The sequence below is a fragment of the Harmonia axyridis genome, chromosome 6 (assembly GCF_914767665.1).
Source record: "Harmonia axyridis chromosome 6, icHarAxyr1.1, whole genome shotgun sequence".
NCBI classification, from domain to species: domain Eukaryota; kingdom Metazoa; phylum Arthropoda; class Insecta; order Coleoptera; family Coccinellidae; genus Harmonia; species Harmonia axyridis.
In genome coordinates, this window is record NC_059506.1 from 34,075,922 (window position 1) to 34,096,133 (window position 20,212).

General features: G+C 38.3%; 2 protein-coding genes across 3 annotated transcripts in view; both read right to left on the reverse strand.

Moving 5' to 3' along the window:
• Window positions 1-181: 181 nt before the first annotated feature.
• LOC123682234 lies at window positions 182-11,828 on the reverse strand. Of its 2 annotated transcripts, none has more exons than XM_045620764.1 (13): window positions 10,547-11,828; window positions 9,519-9,748; window positions 9,251-9,457; window positions 3,826-9,190; window positions 3,534-3,769; window positions 3,002-3,401; window positions 2,684-2,922; window positions 2,312-2,581; window positions 1,768-2,033; window positions 1,393-1,446; window positions 1,220-1,340; window positions 588-656; window positions 182-489 (listed from the first exon to the last, which is right to left on the reverse strand). In XM_045620764.1, exons 1-13 carry the CDS (start codon window positions 11,826-11,828, stop codon window positions 457-459), a joined length of 8,772 nt encoding a protein of 2,923 aa, XP_045476720.1. In that variant the 3' UTR covers window positions 182-456. The 2 variants fall into 2 exon arrangements, with proteins under 2 accessions (XP_045476720.1, XP_045476719.1); XM_045620763.1 differs by having other exon boundaries at window positions 1,768-2,048.
• A 101-nt stretch (window positions 11,829-11,929) lies between these two features.
• LOC123682235 (mucin-3A-like) overlaps window positions 11,930-20,212 on the reverse strand; it is a 52,333-nt gene continuing 44,050 nt past the window's right edge. The window contains exons 2-3 of the mRNA XM_045620765.1: window positions 20,131-20,181; window positions 11,930-19,062 (exon numbers count right to left, since the gene is read on the reverse strand). Of these exons, the coding sequence (XP_045476721.1) occupies window positions 11,930-19,062; window positions 20,131-20,181 (7,184 nt within the window). The remainder of the gene's footprint in view (window positions 19,063-20,130; window positions 20,182-20,212) is intronic.

Here is a 20,212-nt window from a genome sequence, read left to right on the forward strand (position 1 = left end):
GAAAACGAGATTTTTTTTACAATACACTTTATTGTCAACATAGATATAGACATAAATCTTGATTCATTATAAAACTTCATTATATACACAAATTATCGAAATTTGGAATGAAATCTCGTGGCACTTCACCTCAATTGCACAATTTGCATATTTGTTTATAGATAATACAATAACTACAAAATGCATATATAAAAACAGATATACAAATATATTTTCAGTTTGTTATAGTCTTAAACTTGAATATAAAAAAAGCTAAATTATCATAAATATTAACTTAAAAAAATATTTACATCACATACACTCCCTAAACCTAGACCAAGTATTATTTAATATAAAATTTGATAAAGATACAAAATATGTACATTTGAAATATGGCCAAAAATTCAGTTGGTATGCCTGAGCTCTTTGATTTTCGAGAGGACATCCTTCTTACGCATCCCAGTGACTGTTTTGGGGTCAGAGGGATTCAAATCCAGAGATATCGCTTCCCTGAAACAAAAAATAAAATTGTAATTAGTAACTTGATGAAAAAAATATAGCTGCACCTAAAAAGTTAATACCCTAACTACCCTAATGAGTAAACTCACCCTTTCTGGTTTATATAAATGAGTGTGTGGCAAAAGGAAAGTTGATCCTAGATCCCTTTCAGCTACTTCCTTCATAGGGTTGAATTGAAAAAAAGAAATTAATAACTCAAAACATTCGGATGTTTATTAACGTTTTAGCATATTCGCTTGAAGTTAGTTCAATTAATGTTACCAACATAAAAAATCCCCTTATCCTGAATAAATATATATATGACGATTGTGCAGATAACAGTGCTACCACATGCCTCTCTGGGAATATTTGTGTGATGTAAAATTGGAATTGTATCTTATGTATAGTGTGATGGCTTCTAACGTTGTGGTTTCCTTTCACTTTCCTGAAGCTATAAGCAGACTCTGATTTGAGTTCATAAGTTTGAAGTTGGCTACTGTAAGAGTTTAAAAGATTGCAAAACTGAAGATATTTTTACACCTTCTGATTAAATTGTTTCTTTTGGTTGTTCATGGCCCTAAGAAAGGTAAGGGAACGTTAGTTAGGTTAGGTTAGGTTAAGTCACAGATTTTTTCAAAACCCCTTTCAATTTTAACCTGACAAAATTCAAAAGTTGTTAAGTTTATCTTCCATTTCCTTCCATTGTAAGACATGTTAAAACTGGCGTAAATAATGAACTTACATCATGATGATGAGAATGGGAGTTTGAATGTAAAGAGGCTTTGGTATCGTAATCATACTTCAGTGACTTCATAGGTGGTGGAATCGTCGTTTCTTCATAAGATCGACTTTCCGATATTGTCCTAAAATTGTGAATGTCTCAACAGGGAAAAGAAACGTTATTTGATTACTTACGTAACCCTTGGTTCCATGTCCATCCAGTTAGACATTGGATCGAGGTCTTCATCTCTGAAAATAAGAGGAATTACGAAAAGATACGGTGTGCCACAAGGCAAGGTTTTGGGTCTTATTGATTTCTGTTCGAAGCTAGTGAATGGGTAACATTGTTAAGGATATTATTTATTCTTAAGAAGTTTCCCAACAAAAACCAGTAATAATGACAGCAGAGTTAAGATGCGGTGTGCCGCAAGGTACCGTGTTTGGGCTCGATTTATTTTTTAATGTATGAATAAATGTATCAAAAGCTAGTTCATGTTAAGAACACAGTGATCTTTCTATATAATGCTTCTTAAGTTGCAAGACTAATGCCATATTCACATGAAAACTCACTCAATAATTCTCAGCGTGTTAGTTTGTGACCTGGTCTCAGCGCAAGATAGCAAATCTGCGCTTATTTTCTGGATAAGTGTTGCGTTCTCACTCCTGTCAGCTTCTGTGCCACATGTGGTTCCAAGGGTGCCCATGTTGTTCATGACAGTTGCAGATACCTCAAAGCCAGCAGATACTAAAGCTCCAGAGGTCTTGCGCGATATTGGCTCGTCGTCTATGAAAGATTCGCTCACCTGGCTGCTGTATTTTCTTTTGGGCGGCTCAGCCTGTCGAGTAGCCATCTAATCAACAATTCAGTTTGAAAAATACGACATAAAATTCGATTCTATGACAAGTTGGTACACCTGTTGCAACCAGTTGCAAAAGGTTAAAAACATTTCTATGGTCAGAGATATCTGTGTTGAAAACATAGAATTCTTATATCTCTATGGTTTGATTTTTAGGTTAAATGATCGCACAGAGATACCAATCTGCTAAATGTTAATCTATCGATTTTTTAGGAACCTGCATTATGCACTTTTCAACATTTCAACTATTTGCTCACCTTATGTGGAGATGGTCCGGCATCCAGATAACTCAGGAGTTTGGATTCGTTGTTCTGTGGTTTGCTGACGCTGGACTTGGAGGCATCGAACATGGTATAACTGCTCATGTTAGGAGCTGGTGGTGCAGCGTGGTATTTAGCTCTTGGGATCATTACTGTTAACGATCTGTCTTTCTGTTCGTTGGAGATATGAGAGTGCTTGTTGTTCATGTCCATTCTTCTCGGTGCTGGTGGTTTTTTCATAGCGTTCTTTGGTCTTTTCGACTTTTGCTGGAAACCAAAGAGATGTTTACATAGTTTTCTAAGATCTATCTGACCTAACAAAGCTTAGGTGACATAGAAGAATTTAATCAGAACTTCTCCTTCACTTACCTTAGTGATATAAGGTAAACTATTCGTTTCAGATCTGCTATCCTCTGAGCTGCTGTCCCTTATCATAGCCCTTCGATCTAAGGTGCTTCTGTCAGACGGATGAGGCACTCTTTGCGGGAAGAAACTCAAACCAGTGTTCATTTTTGGAGAGGGCTTCTTTTTGCAACAAGTTACGATGCAACAGATCAACAGAAGAACAAACAGAATGAAACCAAGACAAACCAGTCCGATAAGGAGCACTAAAAAAAACGATGATTCAATTAGGACCAACCAAACCAAATATTTTGTCTGATCTATCAAAGACAAACCTAACCTCACCTTTAAGATTGATGTAACACGTTTCACCACTGTACCACTGGAAGCATTCACATATAATCTGATCTTCACCACGAGAATAACAGGTACCGTGGTAGTTACACCTCTCACAGCCTACCAGTTCTGCAGAACATACTCTACCGGGGTAAATGACATTCTCAGAAAGGTCGGAGTAGCCTTCTTTACAACTGCAGGTGTAGGTTCCCTTGAGGTTGAAGCACTGCGAGTTTTCGGAACAATCGTGGAACTTGGGGCTCTGACACTCATCGAAGTCAGAGGCCTTGAGGCTCTGTTGACTCGTCTTCGAAGCATAAAGGTCTGTGCCTCCAAGGCTGAAATTGTTACTACGGAGGTATTTCTTGAAGACTTCTTCTAGTCGCTTCTCATCGGTGTTATCTGAGAGCTGCAAAATTGAGAATGTTGTAGGAGGAGTCTAGATCAACTTGAACTATTATTATTGTCAGATTGAGTCAGACAGAGAAAATAAAAGTAAAGGTGTATTATTTGTGCTCCATCTGGATTATTATCTACCAACCTGAAGGGAGAAGTTGTTGACGACCCCAGTCTTTCCTGGTTTGAAGGATTTTAAGTGGACACCATGGTAAATGTCCCTTAGATCCGATTGCATCACCATTCTGTCCAGGGCTTCATGGGTAGCAGCTGCCAACTTTATATACTCTGAACTATTGGCTTTGTCCAGATATTCGTTATAGATCAACTTCTTTTTTCCCTGGTGGTCGAGTTCGATCTCCATAGAATACGTGTAAGTTGCTGGAAAGTTAACAGTTAACACAATGGTTGCAACTGAAAAATTGAATTTCACTTACGATTGCAAGGTCTATCAGGGAACATTCTGGCGAAACCAGGCCTGCAAACGCACCTCATCAGCCCATTGGTCTTTTGACACAACTCATTCCTAGATGCTTTGCATTCAGGTTCACACCTGTCAGTCACATCAGTATCGATACTAGGTGGATTAGCAGACAGCACACCAGCGATCAACACGTCGTTCAGTTTGTTAGTGCTTAGCATCTCGTCTCTAGTCTGGACCTCTTCAGTTGGAGGTACTTTAACAAGAGGACCGTTTTTCTTGTCGGTCAGCACCACCAATATCGTGTCGTTGTCTTCTATGGACGTTTGGGACTCGTTGGATGTATTTGGTGGATCTGTGTCTGTGATAATGAAATCCTCCAAGCTTTCATTCGAAATTTCGTTGGCTGTTGGTGTCACTATCTGTCCGATGATGGTCTCTGTTGGTTGTATTTGGATAGAAGGGTAAGGTTTTCCATATACATCTGGAGGATAAAGGCTTCCATGCTGGACAGTAGTGGTAATGGTCTCAACAACACTTGTTGGTTGGACTAATGTGTGGAACTCAGTTACAGTATCCACTATCGTGGACTTCTCAGTTTTGGTTACCAAAAGCGTTGAGGTAACTGGCGGTAGTCCTGGAGTCTTCAGTACCGTGGTTTTGGTGATGGTCACAGTTAGAGTCTGAGTGTGCGTTATGAATTTTGTTGGGAGTATCCTCAAACTTGTTTTCTCGATCCTTGATGGTACGATCTGTTTGATTTCAGAAGTTTCAGCCACTCTTATTTTATCATCATGAATTTTAACCGGAATCCTTATTCGTTCTCCATCGTTTCTTATTCTATCTTCATTCGTTTTAACTGGAATTCTTATCCTTTCCCTACTATCTTCAACTGGTACTACGGTTTCTTTTTTATCTGATTCAAAACCAACAACTTCATGGTTGTTACCATGACCAAAAGTAGAGGTTTCATGATGCGATATATTACGAAGATATGGACCAGTCATAATATACCCTTCTCTGGAATCCACCGAATCATCCAGTATTGGTCTACGCGTTTCAGATGTAGTAGATGATGGTGTTGTTATTCTTGGAGGAGCCTGAGTGGTACTACTCGAAGAAACAAAGGTCGATCTAGTCTCAGTGGATGAATCATAAACTGGATGTTGGATTCCTTCAGTTACCGGTCTGTAGGTCGTTCCAAGTGTTGGTTTGAAAGTTCTTCTAGGAAGATAAGGCCTTCTGGTTCTAATCTTTATTGTTGGTCTGGCTGTTGTTGTTGTTACGCGCTGCACTTGTCTGATAGGCTCTTTGAGATTGTTCACTTGTGAGGGAATTACAGGTCTCACCGTTGGAATCTTCAGTTTCAACAAAGGCTTGTATGTAGTTATAGGAGGTGGACTCATACCAATAATCTCACGCTCAACCGTTGTTACTGGAGGTGGTTTCATCTCTTCCATTGGTTGAGGTGGAGGTACTGCAGCTGTGTACACCGGTATCCTAAGTATATTTGTATCAGGAGCCTTTGATACTTCTTTTGGTTTGGATGTTGTTGTTACTTTGATTAAGGTATTTTGTGTTGGTGCTAGTGGGGGTGGTTTTAAAACTTCTAAACTGGGCTGATCAACGTTGGGCCTGACTTGGTCTCTTTTATTGGCGTCCAAGTAGTTATTGATGGCAAATTTTTCTTCTCCATGGATTATTGTTGTCTTAATGCTATTTTTGTCGTCGAATCTGATCTGCACAGGTGTCCCATTGAAAGGTTTTTCAGTTTGAGTTGATTTCATGGTGTTCACAACCGAAAAAGGTGTTTCAGTACGCTCCCTTTCATGATCAATTGGAAGAGACGTCACCACAGGTCTGTTATTCCTGACAGGAGCCTTGGTGGTACTCACTTTCCTTTTATTTGCTACAGTTGGAGGCTTACGTGTGCTTTGTTGTTGATTCTGATACGATGTTTGATCGATAGTTATTGGTTTATAATTATTGGCTTCTACTTTTGGTTCGTACCTTACTATCTCATCCTTCAGTAAATTCTTGATATCACTCCTATTGAAGCTGCTCACCTTGAAGTCATTACCGAAGTAGCTGAATTGGTTTACAGGATTCTTGATGAAAGGTCTTGGATCTTCTATAACTGGTGCTTGGAAGTCATGCACTTCATTTTCTTGAGGTTGTTTGAACCCGTTGTTCTGATGAGTAGAATAGTTGTTTCTTAGAGGTGTTTGAGTAGTCTTCACCCTGAGAGGATGACTGTTCGATTCTTGGATCACCTCTCCATCCACACTGATAAGATCGTAGTCTGGTGCTAACAGATCGTTAGGGTTGGGAGATCCATACCCGTTGAAAACAGAGTTGTTTCTACGTATAGATTCGCCGTGTGGTATGTATTTCTGTTGGAATGTTTGTCCTTGCGATTGTGGTCTGTGAATTGGTGGTCTACTGGTGTGCTTGCGGAATGGTATAGGTTTAGATTGCTTGGGTTTGAATGTTGGAGGTATCATGTAGTCTGCTAAAGTGACACCTTGGTAGTTTGTATGTGGATTACTGCCATGATTTTTTATCTGCACTTTCGTCTTAGTTCTGTTCGGTCTCCTGTTATTTGAAGTGATAGAATGGTTCATGTAATATAAAGCTGGTTGATTTTGGTTGAATGTATTTCCATTAATATTAGGGTGTTTGTTTCTGATATCTTTCGGGTTATCTTGGTCTTTCTTCTGGTTAGTTTGTTGATAAACTGGTTGGAGCATTGTATACTTGTAAGAATTATTAGCCAAATTGTAATTGTCGTTTTTGTTATGAGCTTTAGTCACTTCATAAGCTACAGGCGGGATTTGCAATTTCAAATCGTTCCCATGATTGATAACATGAGCGTTGAATTCGTTATCATTTTGGAACATCCCAAACGAGATTGGTGGCACCTGTACGTTAATATCCTGATTGTTAGCATTGAAGTACGAGTCTTTAGGTTTAGATGTATGTATATTCTCGATTCTACTATTCGGGTTCTCAGGTTCGACTTTGATAGTCTGCGTTCCAACAGTTATAACACCTTTTACTTGTTTTTGGTTGGAATCCAAAGGATACCCTGAAGTATATTGTATAACGTTCATATTCTCATTAACAGCATTATCTGAGCCAGAGTGAGGTGAAGGGTCGTCGAAATACTGTCCATATCTGTGTGGTTCAGTGGATCCTCCATAAATTAAAGCTGTAGTACGGTTGTGGGGTATATTCACAAAAGCTACTTGGCTTGGCTGAATGTTCACTAGTAGAGGTTGACCTGTTGATCTTTCTATCACCTCCGGAAGTACCATAGGCTCTTTGATCACCGAAGCTTGAAAGTTCTTGTTGTGGTTGAGTACTGGTGAGGGTTGAGTGTAAAACGGAACGTTATCTTGGGACACATCCTCGTATTTCTTCTGTATTTCGATTTGAAGACTTGGTTGTTCAGCATTATCGTTGTTCTTCAAACCGTAGTTGAACTGGTGGTGGTGGTTTTGATACATGGGGATGCTCACGTGGTTATGTGGTCGGTTATGATGGCGATCTTCATTGTGATGCAAAGGGATATGCTTGTGTTTTTCTCCTCTTCCATAGGGTTTACCTGAAATCGGAGGTGGTGGCCCGATGTAATCATCTTTGGGGCGCACATTGGAAGAAGATACTTCATCATGAGGTACAGGAATTGGCACACGGTTGGCTCGGAAGTTTGTGGTAGGAGGCGGATGCAAGTCTGCTATTTCTGTTACGTGTTTTTCATTAACTGGTATCGGAGGTACTCTCGGAAGTATTCTACCAGGTTTGCCAACAATAACGTCGGAATTAGCAGTTATAACTTCTCCAGGTGATATTGGTATCCCACCACTTATTAAAGGAGTCTCATGTGTTGGTTTTTTGAAATTTACTTTACCCCCTTCGACAACATTTTGATGATGGTAGCTTGCTATGTTTTGGCTTTCTGAAACTTCCAAGTCTCCTACCGGAATGTATATTGGTGATCGATTCTGGTTGTCATCTTGGTAGGAAGGTATATTCTTCTTGTTGGTTTTGGGATTAGTGACGCCACCTTGCGTGTTATTCTTCTTTTTGGGTTTTAAATTTGTTTCGATTAGACCCGCCATAGCGTTTATAACTGGCGTCAAAGCTTTTAAGCTTTCAATATTGATCGATCCTAAACCTAGTAAATCTCCATTGTTAGAAACAGCTTCAACCACTTCCGGTTTGGGCAACTTGGTGGACTGTTTCTTCTTTGAGTTCTCCGCTTTTTTGACGGGTCTAGAAGGACTCACTGATTTAGAGGGCTTTACATTTTGTGTCTTCGATTTCTTTATCTTACTACTGCTAGAGAGGATCTGGGTTTTCTTGATGACCTCTGAGCTTGTGGTTGCTTTGTTCTTAGATGCAGTTTGTACATTAAGATTCGGAGTTGCTGCTGCTTGTAAGAATGGGTCATCGTCAAAGAAAACAATGGTGGAACCTGTAATAACATTTGGATTGGATGATTCAGCTTCTGGTTTTTCAGATGTAGGTAGCTGAGGTTGTTTTGTCATTTGAATTGGAAGAACTTTAGTAGGCTCTATTGGTTTCTTATACGCTGTAACCTCTAAGCGTTGTCCGTCGTTTAGAAGAACTGTTTCTTTAATTTCGTCTTGTACATTTTTCAGTTCATTCTTCAGCATCTTCCAGTAGTTTTCGTTGAGTTGTTTGGGATGTATGGTTTCAGTAGCTACGTTCTCCACTACTGTGGAATGAGAACTAACCACTGTTGGAGTTGCTGGATTATTCTCCTGTAACAACGTAGTGAAATAGGTGAAGGTTGTATGGTAAGTCTTCGTAGCAATAATAACTACATTATCAGGAGTCACTTCATTGTTTTCTTGTAAGTAAATCTTCTGCGTAGATACATCTTTTGAAGTCGAGATATTAGTGTAAACAACAGTTTTTCCATCTTCAACAAGGGTGTTGTAGTAAGTGTACGTCACATAGTATGTCTTCACGATATCTGTGGTAGAAGCGTTGAGACCATTCTTTGGATCTTCAACATCCAAAGCCACATAAGACGTCATGATGGATGCTGCCTTTGGTGGCTTTGATTCTGTTATGACAATTTGAGTAAGTTTTTCTTCTTTGCTGACTAGCTTCGTTTTTTTGCCATCTTTTATTGTTTTCGTAAGCATGATTGTGCTGTAGTAGGTGTTGGTGTCTCTCTGAGGTACCACTTCTTCAGATGGTTGAATGAGAGATAGATAGTCGTCTGGAGCAGTGACAGTATTGGTCACTGTGTGTTTTGAAGTGATTATTAGGGGCTGGTCTCCATCCACCAGAGTATTCAAGTATGTGTATGTTGTGTGGAACACTCCAACTGACATACTTGGGTACTGAAAATGTAGATTTAAAATCAATAATAATTAGAAGCAAGGGTTTTATGGAAACCTTACCTGTGTTAGAGTAATGCCCATTGAAGGTGTTGGATGGATCTTTGCAGTGTTTCTCTCTTCTGTTGCTATATTTGACACAACTTGTTCATGACTAGATATTGTTGTGGTGCCACTTTCTAAGTATGTTGTGAGGTAAGTGAACGTTGTAAGACAAGTCTTAGTTACAAATTTGTTGTTGGGAACTAAGGAAGATGTGATGCTTTTTAACTGAAAATAATTAAAACACCATGATGAGTTCTTGCTATCTTTTTCTGGGTGAGTTAGTTACCTTTGAAGCATCAGATGGCATCAGCATCATCATGTATTCACTTAAGGTGCTTGGTCTCAGAGTAACAGCTTTGAAAATAGTACTAGGAAGAACTCTTTTAACGTCAGGTTCTCCTGGTATTGTGCTTTTGTCTCCTGCTACTATTACTTCAACACCATTAGACATTACTCTAGTAGCTAGGTAGTTCCTACCTTCTTCCATATGTTTTCTTTCTCCATTTATTCTGGTGGCTATAACACGTGGTAATTGGGTTATTTATTGAAAAAAGTTGCAGTGTAATGAGGAAGAAATATTTACAGATTTAATTTGTCAGATTCGACTTTTTTTTATCAAGGATTGTTCAGGAGTTAATATACAAGGATGATACAAATTTATTTGGAGAATTTGTTGTTTGAAAGTTGAAAGAGACAGTTTTGATTTCGATATGCAAGTTTTATTTTCAATATGCAATAAGTCACAGCTTATTAACAAATAATGCTGAGGTATTCAAATAATAAGGATTGAAATTACTTATATCTTCTGTAATATTCAGTTAAATTTAGCATTAAGAAATTTTGAGCAATATTTACTAAATGATAATGATGATTTTCTCGACAACATTATCTATAAAAAGGTCATAAGATATATACAATTGGAATAAAATTATGTATTGAGTCTTGATTTCAGATTTAACTTTTTTTGTGTTTTCACAAGTTCTCTTTCTAATTGAAAGATTTTTTTTTACTTCTTTTCTTGGGAATATTTGTTGATAACTTGATTAGATATTCATATAATTATGTTAATTCATCGATCGTTTTGTTCAATAGTTCAATACAACCAAATCCACGATATTTAACGGCTGAAAATGAAGGGAGTAACATTGAAGAAATTCAGATCTCGAAAATTTATCATCATATAATGTTGTTGGGTTCAAATCATATTAGCCACTTTTTGTATTCATTCTGTAATATAAGAGAAAATGTTTTCTAAAGAAATCAAGACTCAGATACTAACCAAGAGAAATATATAATACAAAAGAGAGAACTCACCTTCTGTGTGGTTGAGTTGTTGATAGGATTCGGTGTTAGGAGATATTGTAGGTGATGTGCTGTCGATGTCCAACAGTGTCAAAGTTGTAAGTCTAGTCAGGGATTCAACTACAGTAGTTGTTTTTATGTGAGGCTTAACTTCGGTTGTACTTATTACAGTCTGTTCACTACCACTAACTTTTGTAATCAAGGATTTGTAAGTTCTCAGTCTACTCTGAACTATAGTCTTTGTTTGTAATTCGATCGATGATAGAATAGTTGTTTTGAGGAGGAATATTGGCGCCTCGAAAGTTTCCGACAACTCTGGAAAGAATGGTTCGTAGTCAGGTACATGCTGAATTTGATTTTCAGTATGATTTTCTTCACTCTTTACTTGTTCTTCGTCATCTTCTGCTTCTTCTACTTCACTTTTTCCACGTTCTTCATCTTCTGCTTCTTCTCCTTCACTCTTTCCATGTTCTTCATCTTCTACTTCTTCCTCTTCACTCTTACTTTGTTCTTCATCTTCTGCTTCTTCACCTCCACTATTTTCTTGTTCTTCATCTTCTGCTTCTTTCCCTTCATTTTCATCAACTTCGCTATCGTCATATTCTTCAGTAGAATCTTCCTCGTAATCATCTTCAACATCGTTCTCTATACTGGATTCATCTACATCTGCAGTGGTGGAAGTATCATAGTCTATATCTGATTCTTCATCAAGCGAAGAATTTTCTTCTTCTTCTGTACTTCCAGTTGTTTCTTCTCCTTCATCATCATACACAGAAGTGTCTTCTGGTTCAGAAGAAGCAAATTCATTACTGTTTGCTTCTGTGTTCAATTCGGAAACATTTGCACTTGGTTCAAGGCTAATAGTTGTTGGTAACTTCTCTTGTTCATATTTATCTTCTAGTTTTGTGATAGAAGCCGCGTTTAGATTATACGTACTCGGAGAAGCTTTCAATAAACGCTTTCTAGTGATAACAAACTTCCTTCTTGACTGTCTAATTGGATTTTTAGATAATTCAACATCCAGCGTTGTTGTTGGCAATATAATGTGCTTAACTTTCTTCTTTTTTATCTTTAATTTTCGTCTTCTTTTATGCTTTGTGGTATTCTCCAAATTGAAGTCGTTATTGTTATTGGAGCTGATGGTGTTTTCACTAATTGGCTTTCTCTTAATCAACTTTTTTCTAACTCTTCTGTTACCTTTTATTACAGTGTTATAATTAATACTAGTCAAGTCTCTTTTAGTTCTAATATTATATCCTAAATTATCCGTAAACAAAATTTGGTTGCCTTTCATTTTCGAAACGTAATTTTCTGATGATTTTGATAATGTCACGCCCCTAGAGGTGTTTGACGTTTCGACCTTTGGCTTGAGGGGGGCTTTCTCAGAAAGGTCAACTATGCTAAAAAATTATTCAGAATATTTTGGTCGGAAGAATGGATATTCTCCAATTGAGATTCGGTGGAATAGTTGATTTTAGTTGGTTTAATTGTTGATTTACTCCTACTCGTGTTGATCAAATGCTTGCTTACATCTCCTAGTATACTCTCTAAGCTCTCAGTTTCTGAGTTGGCTTCTGGGTTAATGTTCGATAGTTCTTTTCTGCCAGGAAGGACATAAGTATCCAGATAATCTTGAGTACTAATTAGCAAATCGTGGATTAACCTGGAAGGTCTTATTTCTTCCCCAGATTCTCTTTTTTGCCTATCTCTTGGATCTTGTATTATCGTGGACAATACTGTACTAAACTCTCCAGGAGTTTTACCAGAAACATATAAAGTGATAACACTTGTTTCTTTCGGTGGATCCACTGGAGCGATCTTCTTTGGTTTCTTGGCACTCTTCTTCGATTTCGGCCTTGTTTCAATAATGGGATCTTCTTCTACCTCCTCAGCTTCTAATGCCAAATTGAATTCATCTGGTTCGTTCAAAGTGGCTTCTTGGAAAAGTTCTAAATTTGCGTTTTTGGGCACAAATTGTGGTGCTGGTGGTTGAGCCAACTGTTGCTGTAGAAGAGGAAGCAGAAGAGTGTTCAGCTGTGGAGAAGCCACAGGAAAACCAACAGTTGGTGTTACAACAATGGTGTCAGTCAAAAACTCTGTTGCGGTGATGACGTTCACGCTGCTATCAATGATAGTGGTTAAAATTTCTTTACCTCTGAACGTCAGAGGTATCACTGTCGACGAGGAACTTGTAACAGTGGTTACATACGTTGTGGTTCTTGTCTTGAACTCCGTGGTTGGAGTTGGAGCGACTCCTGGATTTTGAAGGCCTATCAAAGGGTTTTGAGGCTGTAAGCCACCCAGTAAGAGCTGTGATAAAAGGATATTGGCAAGAGGAGCTTGAGCTGCTAAGGCTGGTTGGATGGTATTCACAACTTGCTCAACCGCATAGATAGTACTAGGAACTATATGTGAGAAAGATGTCTTTCTATTTCTTATATAAGTTGGCGTGAAAGTAACACTGGTGGTTGGTGTTTCATTCAGTACGAAATGTGTTACGAGAGTAGCCCCATTATTAGCAAGATTGGTTGATTCACTAAGTAAAACAGTCACTTCTCTACCCAACGGGTTAACAGTTGTAGAGTACTGCGATGGACCCAGAATTTCAGTACTCAACTTAGCAGTTATTATATTCTTGTATTCTGTGATTTTTCCATTCAAGATTGGAATCGTTATTTCTGTTGGTATCTGATGGGTGACAGTTATGGTACCATCAAACGCAGGTAAGACATTATTGTCATTCAAATCTTGCTGTTGTACTCTTGATCTGCTGGTAGTACGTCTATTATTACTGTTTCTTGAGTTAGACCTTCCAGCATTTTTTCTGTTATTGGTCTGTTCGTTTTGGTAACTGTTATACGAACTTTTCGGTCTAGGACGCGGTGAAGACGTTGTCGTTCTTGATCTTTGACTGCTTGGTCTCCTGAAGCTGCTCTTCTCCTTTTCTGGTCTAAGAGTAAACTGCGTGCGCGACTGAGGTTTCACTTTGTTAGGGGATATTCCCTTCCGTGATGCAGTGGTGGGTGTTTGGGTAGTTGACGCAGTGGTTTTCAATTTCCTAGACCTAGGAGTAAACCTATTGTTCTTTGGTTTGGGCTTAGGCGCTTCATATTCTGGATAGTCTTCTTCTGGTGCTGCTGTTGTAGATTTGGGGGTAGGCCTCCTGAATCTCGAATAAGTATCTCTTTTTGCCCTTTTTCCAAATTTGAATGGTCTGATTTTAACACCACTCGCACTGCTTATAGGTGGTTTAGCTATCACAGATCTTTTTTGAGACCCTTCATAATCATTGTCATCTTCTTCCTCGCCTTCTTCGAGCAGAGTTTCATCGTCTCCTACATCTTCTTCCTCTCCCTCTTCCTCTTCTTCTTCCGGAGGTTCAGTTGTTGTAGTGGTGGTAGTGAATAGGTTTCTTCTTGGGAAGAGAGCATTTGGTCTACCTCTGAATGCAGAAGATCTTGTGGTTTTAGGTTTGAACGTGGTGGTTGTTGTCCTCTTATTATTTCTACCAATGGAGTTCGCTCTACCGTTATTTGCACCAGAAGGTCTTCCTTTAGTGATTGGAGGTCTAGATAATGGCGTTCTAAGTAGTTTCAATAGTGGGTTCTGCCTTTTATTAGATTCAGTTGTTGTGCTTGCTTGCAAGGTTGTCTCGTTTTCGTTATTTTCGTCGTCACTTATTTGGGTGGTTACACTGTTCTCACTATCGTTATCGGCTGAGTCTGCATTGCCAGGATAAATAGAAGATTTGAAGAGAGGAGAGGTGGCGGTTGGTCGTATTCTGAACCTTGCTGAATTACCAGGTAGACCGCTGGATCTCAAGATGGCACCAGGAGAGGAAGATCTGAATCCACGTCTAGAACTCGATCCAAAACCAGTCGAGCTGGGTTGTATCCTAGAGGAGCTTCTTCTTCCACCAAAACTAGACGTTTTGGATCTCGAGAATTTCCTAGAGTTTGAAGCTGTAGGATTGATCGATGCCGAGTTTCTTCTATTACCGAATTTTCCTCTAGAAGCTGGAATTGCAGTTACAGTAGGAGTGAAATCGTTTCTTGTGACTGTTGTGGCTGAGGTAGCTCCAGGAAGTCGTCTTTTGGGAGTGTAACTTGATTTTGGTCTTTGTACGAATGGTCGTATACCTGGAGTGAAAGTTTTCTTCTTTGGTTGGAAACTCGGTTTGGATTTTGTATTTTCTGAGCTGTCTTCTTCCTTTACATCATCCTCTGGTTTCAAGGTTTCAGACAATGAACCTTCGATTACTGCTGAAGATGGTGAAATTGTGATACTAGTAGGTTTGATTTCTTCACCAGGAGGTAAAGTGGATGTTGGGGATATAGCTTCAGTTGTTGTCGATGAAGGTGAGAAGTTGTCTTTCAAGAAACTTGAGGTACTTTCGATTACTTGAGCATATCGACCGTCTATGATAGTTCCAATAACTTTCGATTGGTAAAGGGTAGTTGTGCTATTTTGAACGATAGATCCTTTGATCAATCGAACTAGACCTGTTCTTTTCGCTACAGGTATTTCAGTTTGGAGTTGTTTCTTCTCTTCGTCTACTTCTAGAGAACTAGTACTCTCAATAACTTGAGCATATAAGTTGTCGATATACGTTCCTACAGCTTGTGTTGTATAAAACAGAGTACTTATACCATCTGCATCAACAATTTGTCCCTTATTTATACTAACAACGCCAGTGGGCTTCAAATTTTCAACTACAGGTGTTGATGAAACGGTTTCAGTTAATATAGAAGATGTGCTTTCTAAAATCTTTGCATATAAACCATCAATGTAAGTACCGAATACATCAGTGGAGAAAATAGTGGTAGTACCCGAATTCTCTTCGGTATTAACGATCGTAGATAGAAGACCAGTTGGTTTCAGAGAAGGACTAGAAGATTCTATTGTTTCTGTTTTGACTTCACTGGGTGTTACTACTTCTGATGTGTTAGTTATTTGGTTCGACTCAATATTCTCCGACTTGTTCAACGTACTAGTAACTGTTTCCAACCTGCTGTTTATAACAGTTTCGCCACCAACGTAAGATGTTGTGTAGTATGTATAAGTTGTGTAAACCGTTGTCAACAAGTCATCATCAACGGTTGTGGGTTCGATTGGAGCCACTGAAGAACTTGTAGGTGCGATTTCTACAGTAGGAGTGAACTCAATTGTTTTACTCTCTGAATTTTCTGCAGATAATGTAGGAGTGACAACGTTAGAAATCGTTTCTTCTCTGCTTGTGACTTTGGTGGTACCTTGTTTGTATAAAGTGGTCCAATAAGTGAATGTTGTAAAGTAAGTTATTGGCAAACTCAAGTCATCCAAACTAAGGGTATGGCTAGGTGTTAAGGTTTCAGTGACTATATTTGTAACAGTTTCTAAACGACTGACAACATTACTTCCTGTAGTACCATGATACATCGTTGTGAAATAAGTAAAGGTTGTATAACTTGTTTGTAGAAGTAAGGTTGGTGAAGGTATAATCTCTGATTCATTATTAGACTCAGAAACAATCTGATCATCCAGTATATTTCGTTTGTCGACGTTATTGAGTAGTCTCCTTTCACCGTTAGACGTCGTGCTCTTCACCATAGTAGAAATACTTTCGTTAATTGGATGCAGAAGATTATCTTCAATAGGAGCATCTTCTGTTGTAGTTCTTCTCAAAGTAACATAGCCATTCTTTAAGGTTTGCTGGACATTTTGGATTTCAGTCGTTTCTTCGGGTGCTGTGGTTGCGGTGTTATTTCTTATTATAGTAGTGTCATATTTCTCTTCATAACTATCTTCGTTTTCATCATCTTCTTCTTCTTCATCATCGAATGTTAGTGTTGGTATTGAAACACTACGAGTTTTGGTTGGCTTTATAGAGGGAGTTACGTAGTTGGTATAAACTTCAGTTCTACTAGACACCTCAGTTTCATCATCTACGAATATTGTGGTGAAATAAGTATAGGTAGTGTAGTAAGTTTTGACACCAAGATCGTCACCATCCAATGAAGGAGTTGCTTCAGTATTTTCTTTTTGATCATTAGTAGTAGAAGGAAGGTTAGGCTCCAGTTGAGAAGGAGAAATTTCCTCGAAGTCTTCAAATGAAGCTTGTCTTGATTTGTAACTATTATCTACATCAGATAAACTTGCGAATAGCCCTGAAACTGCATCTTCTGAAGACTGACCTGCTGGATCTAGTGTTGAAGTGACAACATTAGTTGTAACAACAATTCTACTAGCAACTGACGAAGTTGTATCTTGGAAATAAGTGGTCAGGTAGGTATAAGTTGTATACAACGTCTTGAAGATCAATTCTATTTCTTCTCCTTCCTCTGTTGTTTCCTCAGTTGTGATTGGTTCAGATTCAGTCACATGACGTCTTTCCGTTGTTATTTCTTGTGGAGTTGACTGAAGTTCTTCAGTAGTAGTTTGGAGTTCTGGTTCTTCTTCGACAGTTGTTACAGGCTCTGTTGTTTCGATATGTTCAGTTGTTATAGGATCAGTTGTTTCGATTTCTTGTTCAGTTGTTGTTACAGATGCAGACGGTTCGATGTTTTCGCTCAGTACTTTGGTTGCAGCAACTTGGCTTGCTGAACATGAAGCAGTTTCTTTTTTCACATCAGAAGTGATAACTTCATTGGATCTAATAGAGGTTGAGGTACTCTCACCATCAGGTATAAAGAAAGTTGTTAAATAAGTTAATGTTTTATAAATCGTTGATGGGATTATTTTGATACCTTCAGTACATTCTACTGTCTCATCATCAGTTGTCTTTTTATCATCCAATATTAAGTTTTCTTCGTCAGAGACATTTTCATTCTCAGTTGTTGGAATTTCTTCAATAGTTGAAGTGGTCTGATCATCTGCGCTTGTGAGAGGTCTTTCAGATATTATTTCCTGGTTTTCGGTTGTTGTTTCTGAAGTTTGCTTTGTTGTAGTTTCAGGTAAAGTTACAATTTCAGTTGCTGATGAAGTTGTAACTTCACTCGCAGTATTTTGAATTGGCAAATCATCATTGAAGAAAATCGTTGTTGCACCTCCTGAAGGTTTCTCTTCTTCTAGGTCTTCTTTGCTGTCGAAAAATATTGTAGCAGCTGTATTCAAAGGTTCTGTCGCTTTGCTTTCTTGAGCTCGGAGTGAAGCGAAAATTTTAGCTATGTCTTCATGTGATGGTGTTGATAACATCAGTGTTTGGCTCTCAGACGGTTCAATAACTTCTGAATTTGGCAAGGTGGTTTCACTTGTATCGCTCTGTTGTTCTCTTGCTAGAACAGCAGATTTGGCTTCCATATCGAGGTATTCATCGATATTTTGACTTTTACCGTATTTTTGTCGATTATTCTTGTCGACAATCATGGAAGAAATGTGGTTTCCAGATTCTTCGTCTGTTTCGGTGGTTGATACATCTTCAGGAGTTGAAGATTCAGTGCTAGATGGAGACGTTGTTAGTTCTGTGAATGCTAAATCACTCTTTATTTCAGGGGTTGGCTGTTCATTCTTTATTTTGTCAGTTTCTCTCGAGGTAGTCGTTTCAAGGATAGGTTGAACTGTGGTGGTAACTTCAGTTAAAGGAGTAACACTCTTTGCCTCGAAGACTGGTCGTACAAAAGTAGCTGTAGGCTTGATAGTTGGTTCCACAGTAACTTTAGTCACGGATTTTGAGTTTACTTTGGGAATTTGACTAGTGTGTGGAGTGAAGACTATAACAGTATCTCCAACTGTTGTGGTGAAGTCAGCAAATCCGGTGTAAGTAGTAGTCTTCAATTCTTTTGGGCTAGGCTTCAACAAACCAGCCAAGAAGAGGTTCTTAGCTCTTCTGTCATTCGGAGGTCTTTGCTTATTCCTTTCTGGCTTGAGGTCATACTCAGGAAGGTCTCCAAGGTAAGAGAACCCACTTGGAGAGAACTCATTTCGAACTGTGAATGTAGGGAGGTTACCCCATTGTTTTACTTTTGAGGGGTTGTAACCCAAGGAGTTTTCGTCTTCTCTATGGAAAATCAAATTCTCTCTTTCATCCTTATTCTGGGAGTTTACCTTGAACACTTGGATCTTCTCTGGGTAAACTACTTTATGGTTGTTGTTGTTGTTTTGAGGCGATGAAATTCTCACATCATTAGAGGGTGATTCTTTCAGGGTTTCTGCTTCACTGGCATCCTCCCTGATGTCTTGGTGTTGACTTGGTTGAGTCGTGGCGAAGATTGAGTGCACCTCCACGTTATGTGGGAAGATATAATCGGTGTTTTTGACAAAGTGGTCGCTTCCAAAGCGGTTTTGGTCGATGCTGATCTTCTTGGTGTTGAGTTCGTGTGGCTTACCATCGCCGTCGTATATGACCCTAGACGTTTTTGTCAGTAAGTGTGCGTAAAGTCTGCCGTCATCTAAAGTTGTGCCGACCACCTGAGTGGCGTATTCAGTGGTCACGCCTTCTTGTACGAATGTCCGTGCAGTAGAGGTAATGAGACCCACATCGGGCTTAACGTTGAGGAAGCGGCCATAAGGAGATCGTCCATTATTGTCCACCAACAAGACAGTGGTTACATCTATAGTACGAAACAATAGAATATTTTACATTGGAAAAATCAGTATGGTACAACAGAGTTCAGTAAGCACCAAGGCTGATTCTATTACATGTGATTTTGTAAACTACTTCTGAGAGCACTTTTTACGAGACCTTGATCTTTTGCTTTCGTGTCTATCGAAGACAGGAGAAGATGTGATAATTTTAAGAATGATAAAAATGTTTGGTTTTCGATTAGAAAAATTGTCGGAGCATTCTGAAGAGTTTTGATATCGTTTTTGTCTGTCTGTGTGTCCGCAAATCCTTAAACAGCTTCAACTTCTGCAATTATCATCCAATTTTAATGTAATTCATCTTGTTGAGAGGAAAATTGAATAGTTTTAAGTCGATAAAATTAGAATAGAATTGAAACTAAATATTTAACAATTTGGACTGAAATATATTTGCGTATTCATTCAACGTGGTGCTTACTGAACAGTTAATAAGTTAGTATATCTCTATGATAATTGTTAGTTCAACTGAAGAACTTTCAATATTTCCGATAGGCATTTGAAGAACTGATATTATAATTAGTATTATGTTTTTGTGTTTTTTTTTCAGTTCATTTTCTTCCCACCTGCTTGAAATTAACAATTTAATGCATCAAGTTAAGAAAATTGCTCTAGTTGGCAAAGATAAACATTCAACAACTGAAGAAAGCTTTTCTCAAACAAAGCTGTTATATCATTATTTATAATATGGGAAAGAAACAACATATCAAAGGAATTCTATTGCATTTTGTCAGTTTTTTCAACTCTTATTCCTTCAGTTGCTCTAATCAGTATTTTTAATCAACTATTAAGATCCACATCTATATGTACAAAATGAAAACATAAAAATGTTACCACTACTGGAATTCCCTAAATGTAAATAAATAATATGTTACAAAAGTAAAAGAAAAGATTCCAAACATGCAATTCAAACCAACAATTTTGCAAGAGAAAAACCAGAAAATGTTACAAACCGGAAACGCCCAACAAAATTTCCAATCAAATTGAATTGAAAGCTGCTAATTATTTACATTCACCTTTAGACTATCTTTAAGATTTACCTTCACGATTCTGCTGTAGTCTTCTCGGTGATGAATTTATTTGATCTAACCCTGAAACAGAAAACGAGAATCATTAAGTTGT

Coding starts and splice junctions, on each gene's coding strand:
- LOC123682234 (XM_045620763.1), bottom strand. CDS start 11,828: ATGAAAGGCAACCAAATTTTGTTTACGGATAATTTAGGATATAATATT. Junction 3,770..3,825: donor CCCTGATAGACCTTGCAATC/GTAAGTGAAATT, acceptor TTAACTTTCCAG/CAACTTACACGTATTCTATG. Junction 1,447..1,767: donor AACACGCTGAGAATTATTGA/GTGAGTTTTCAT, acceptor TCTTATTTTCAG/AGATGAAGACCTCGATCCAA.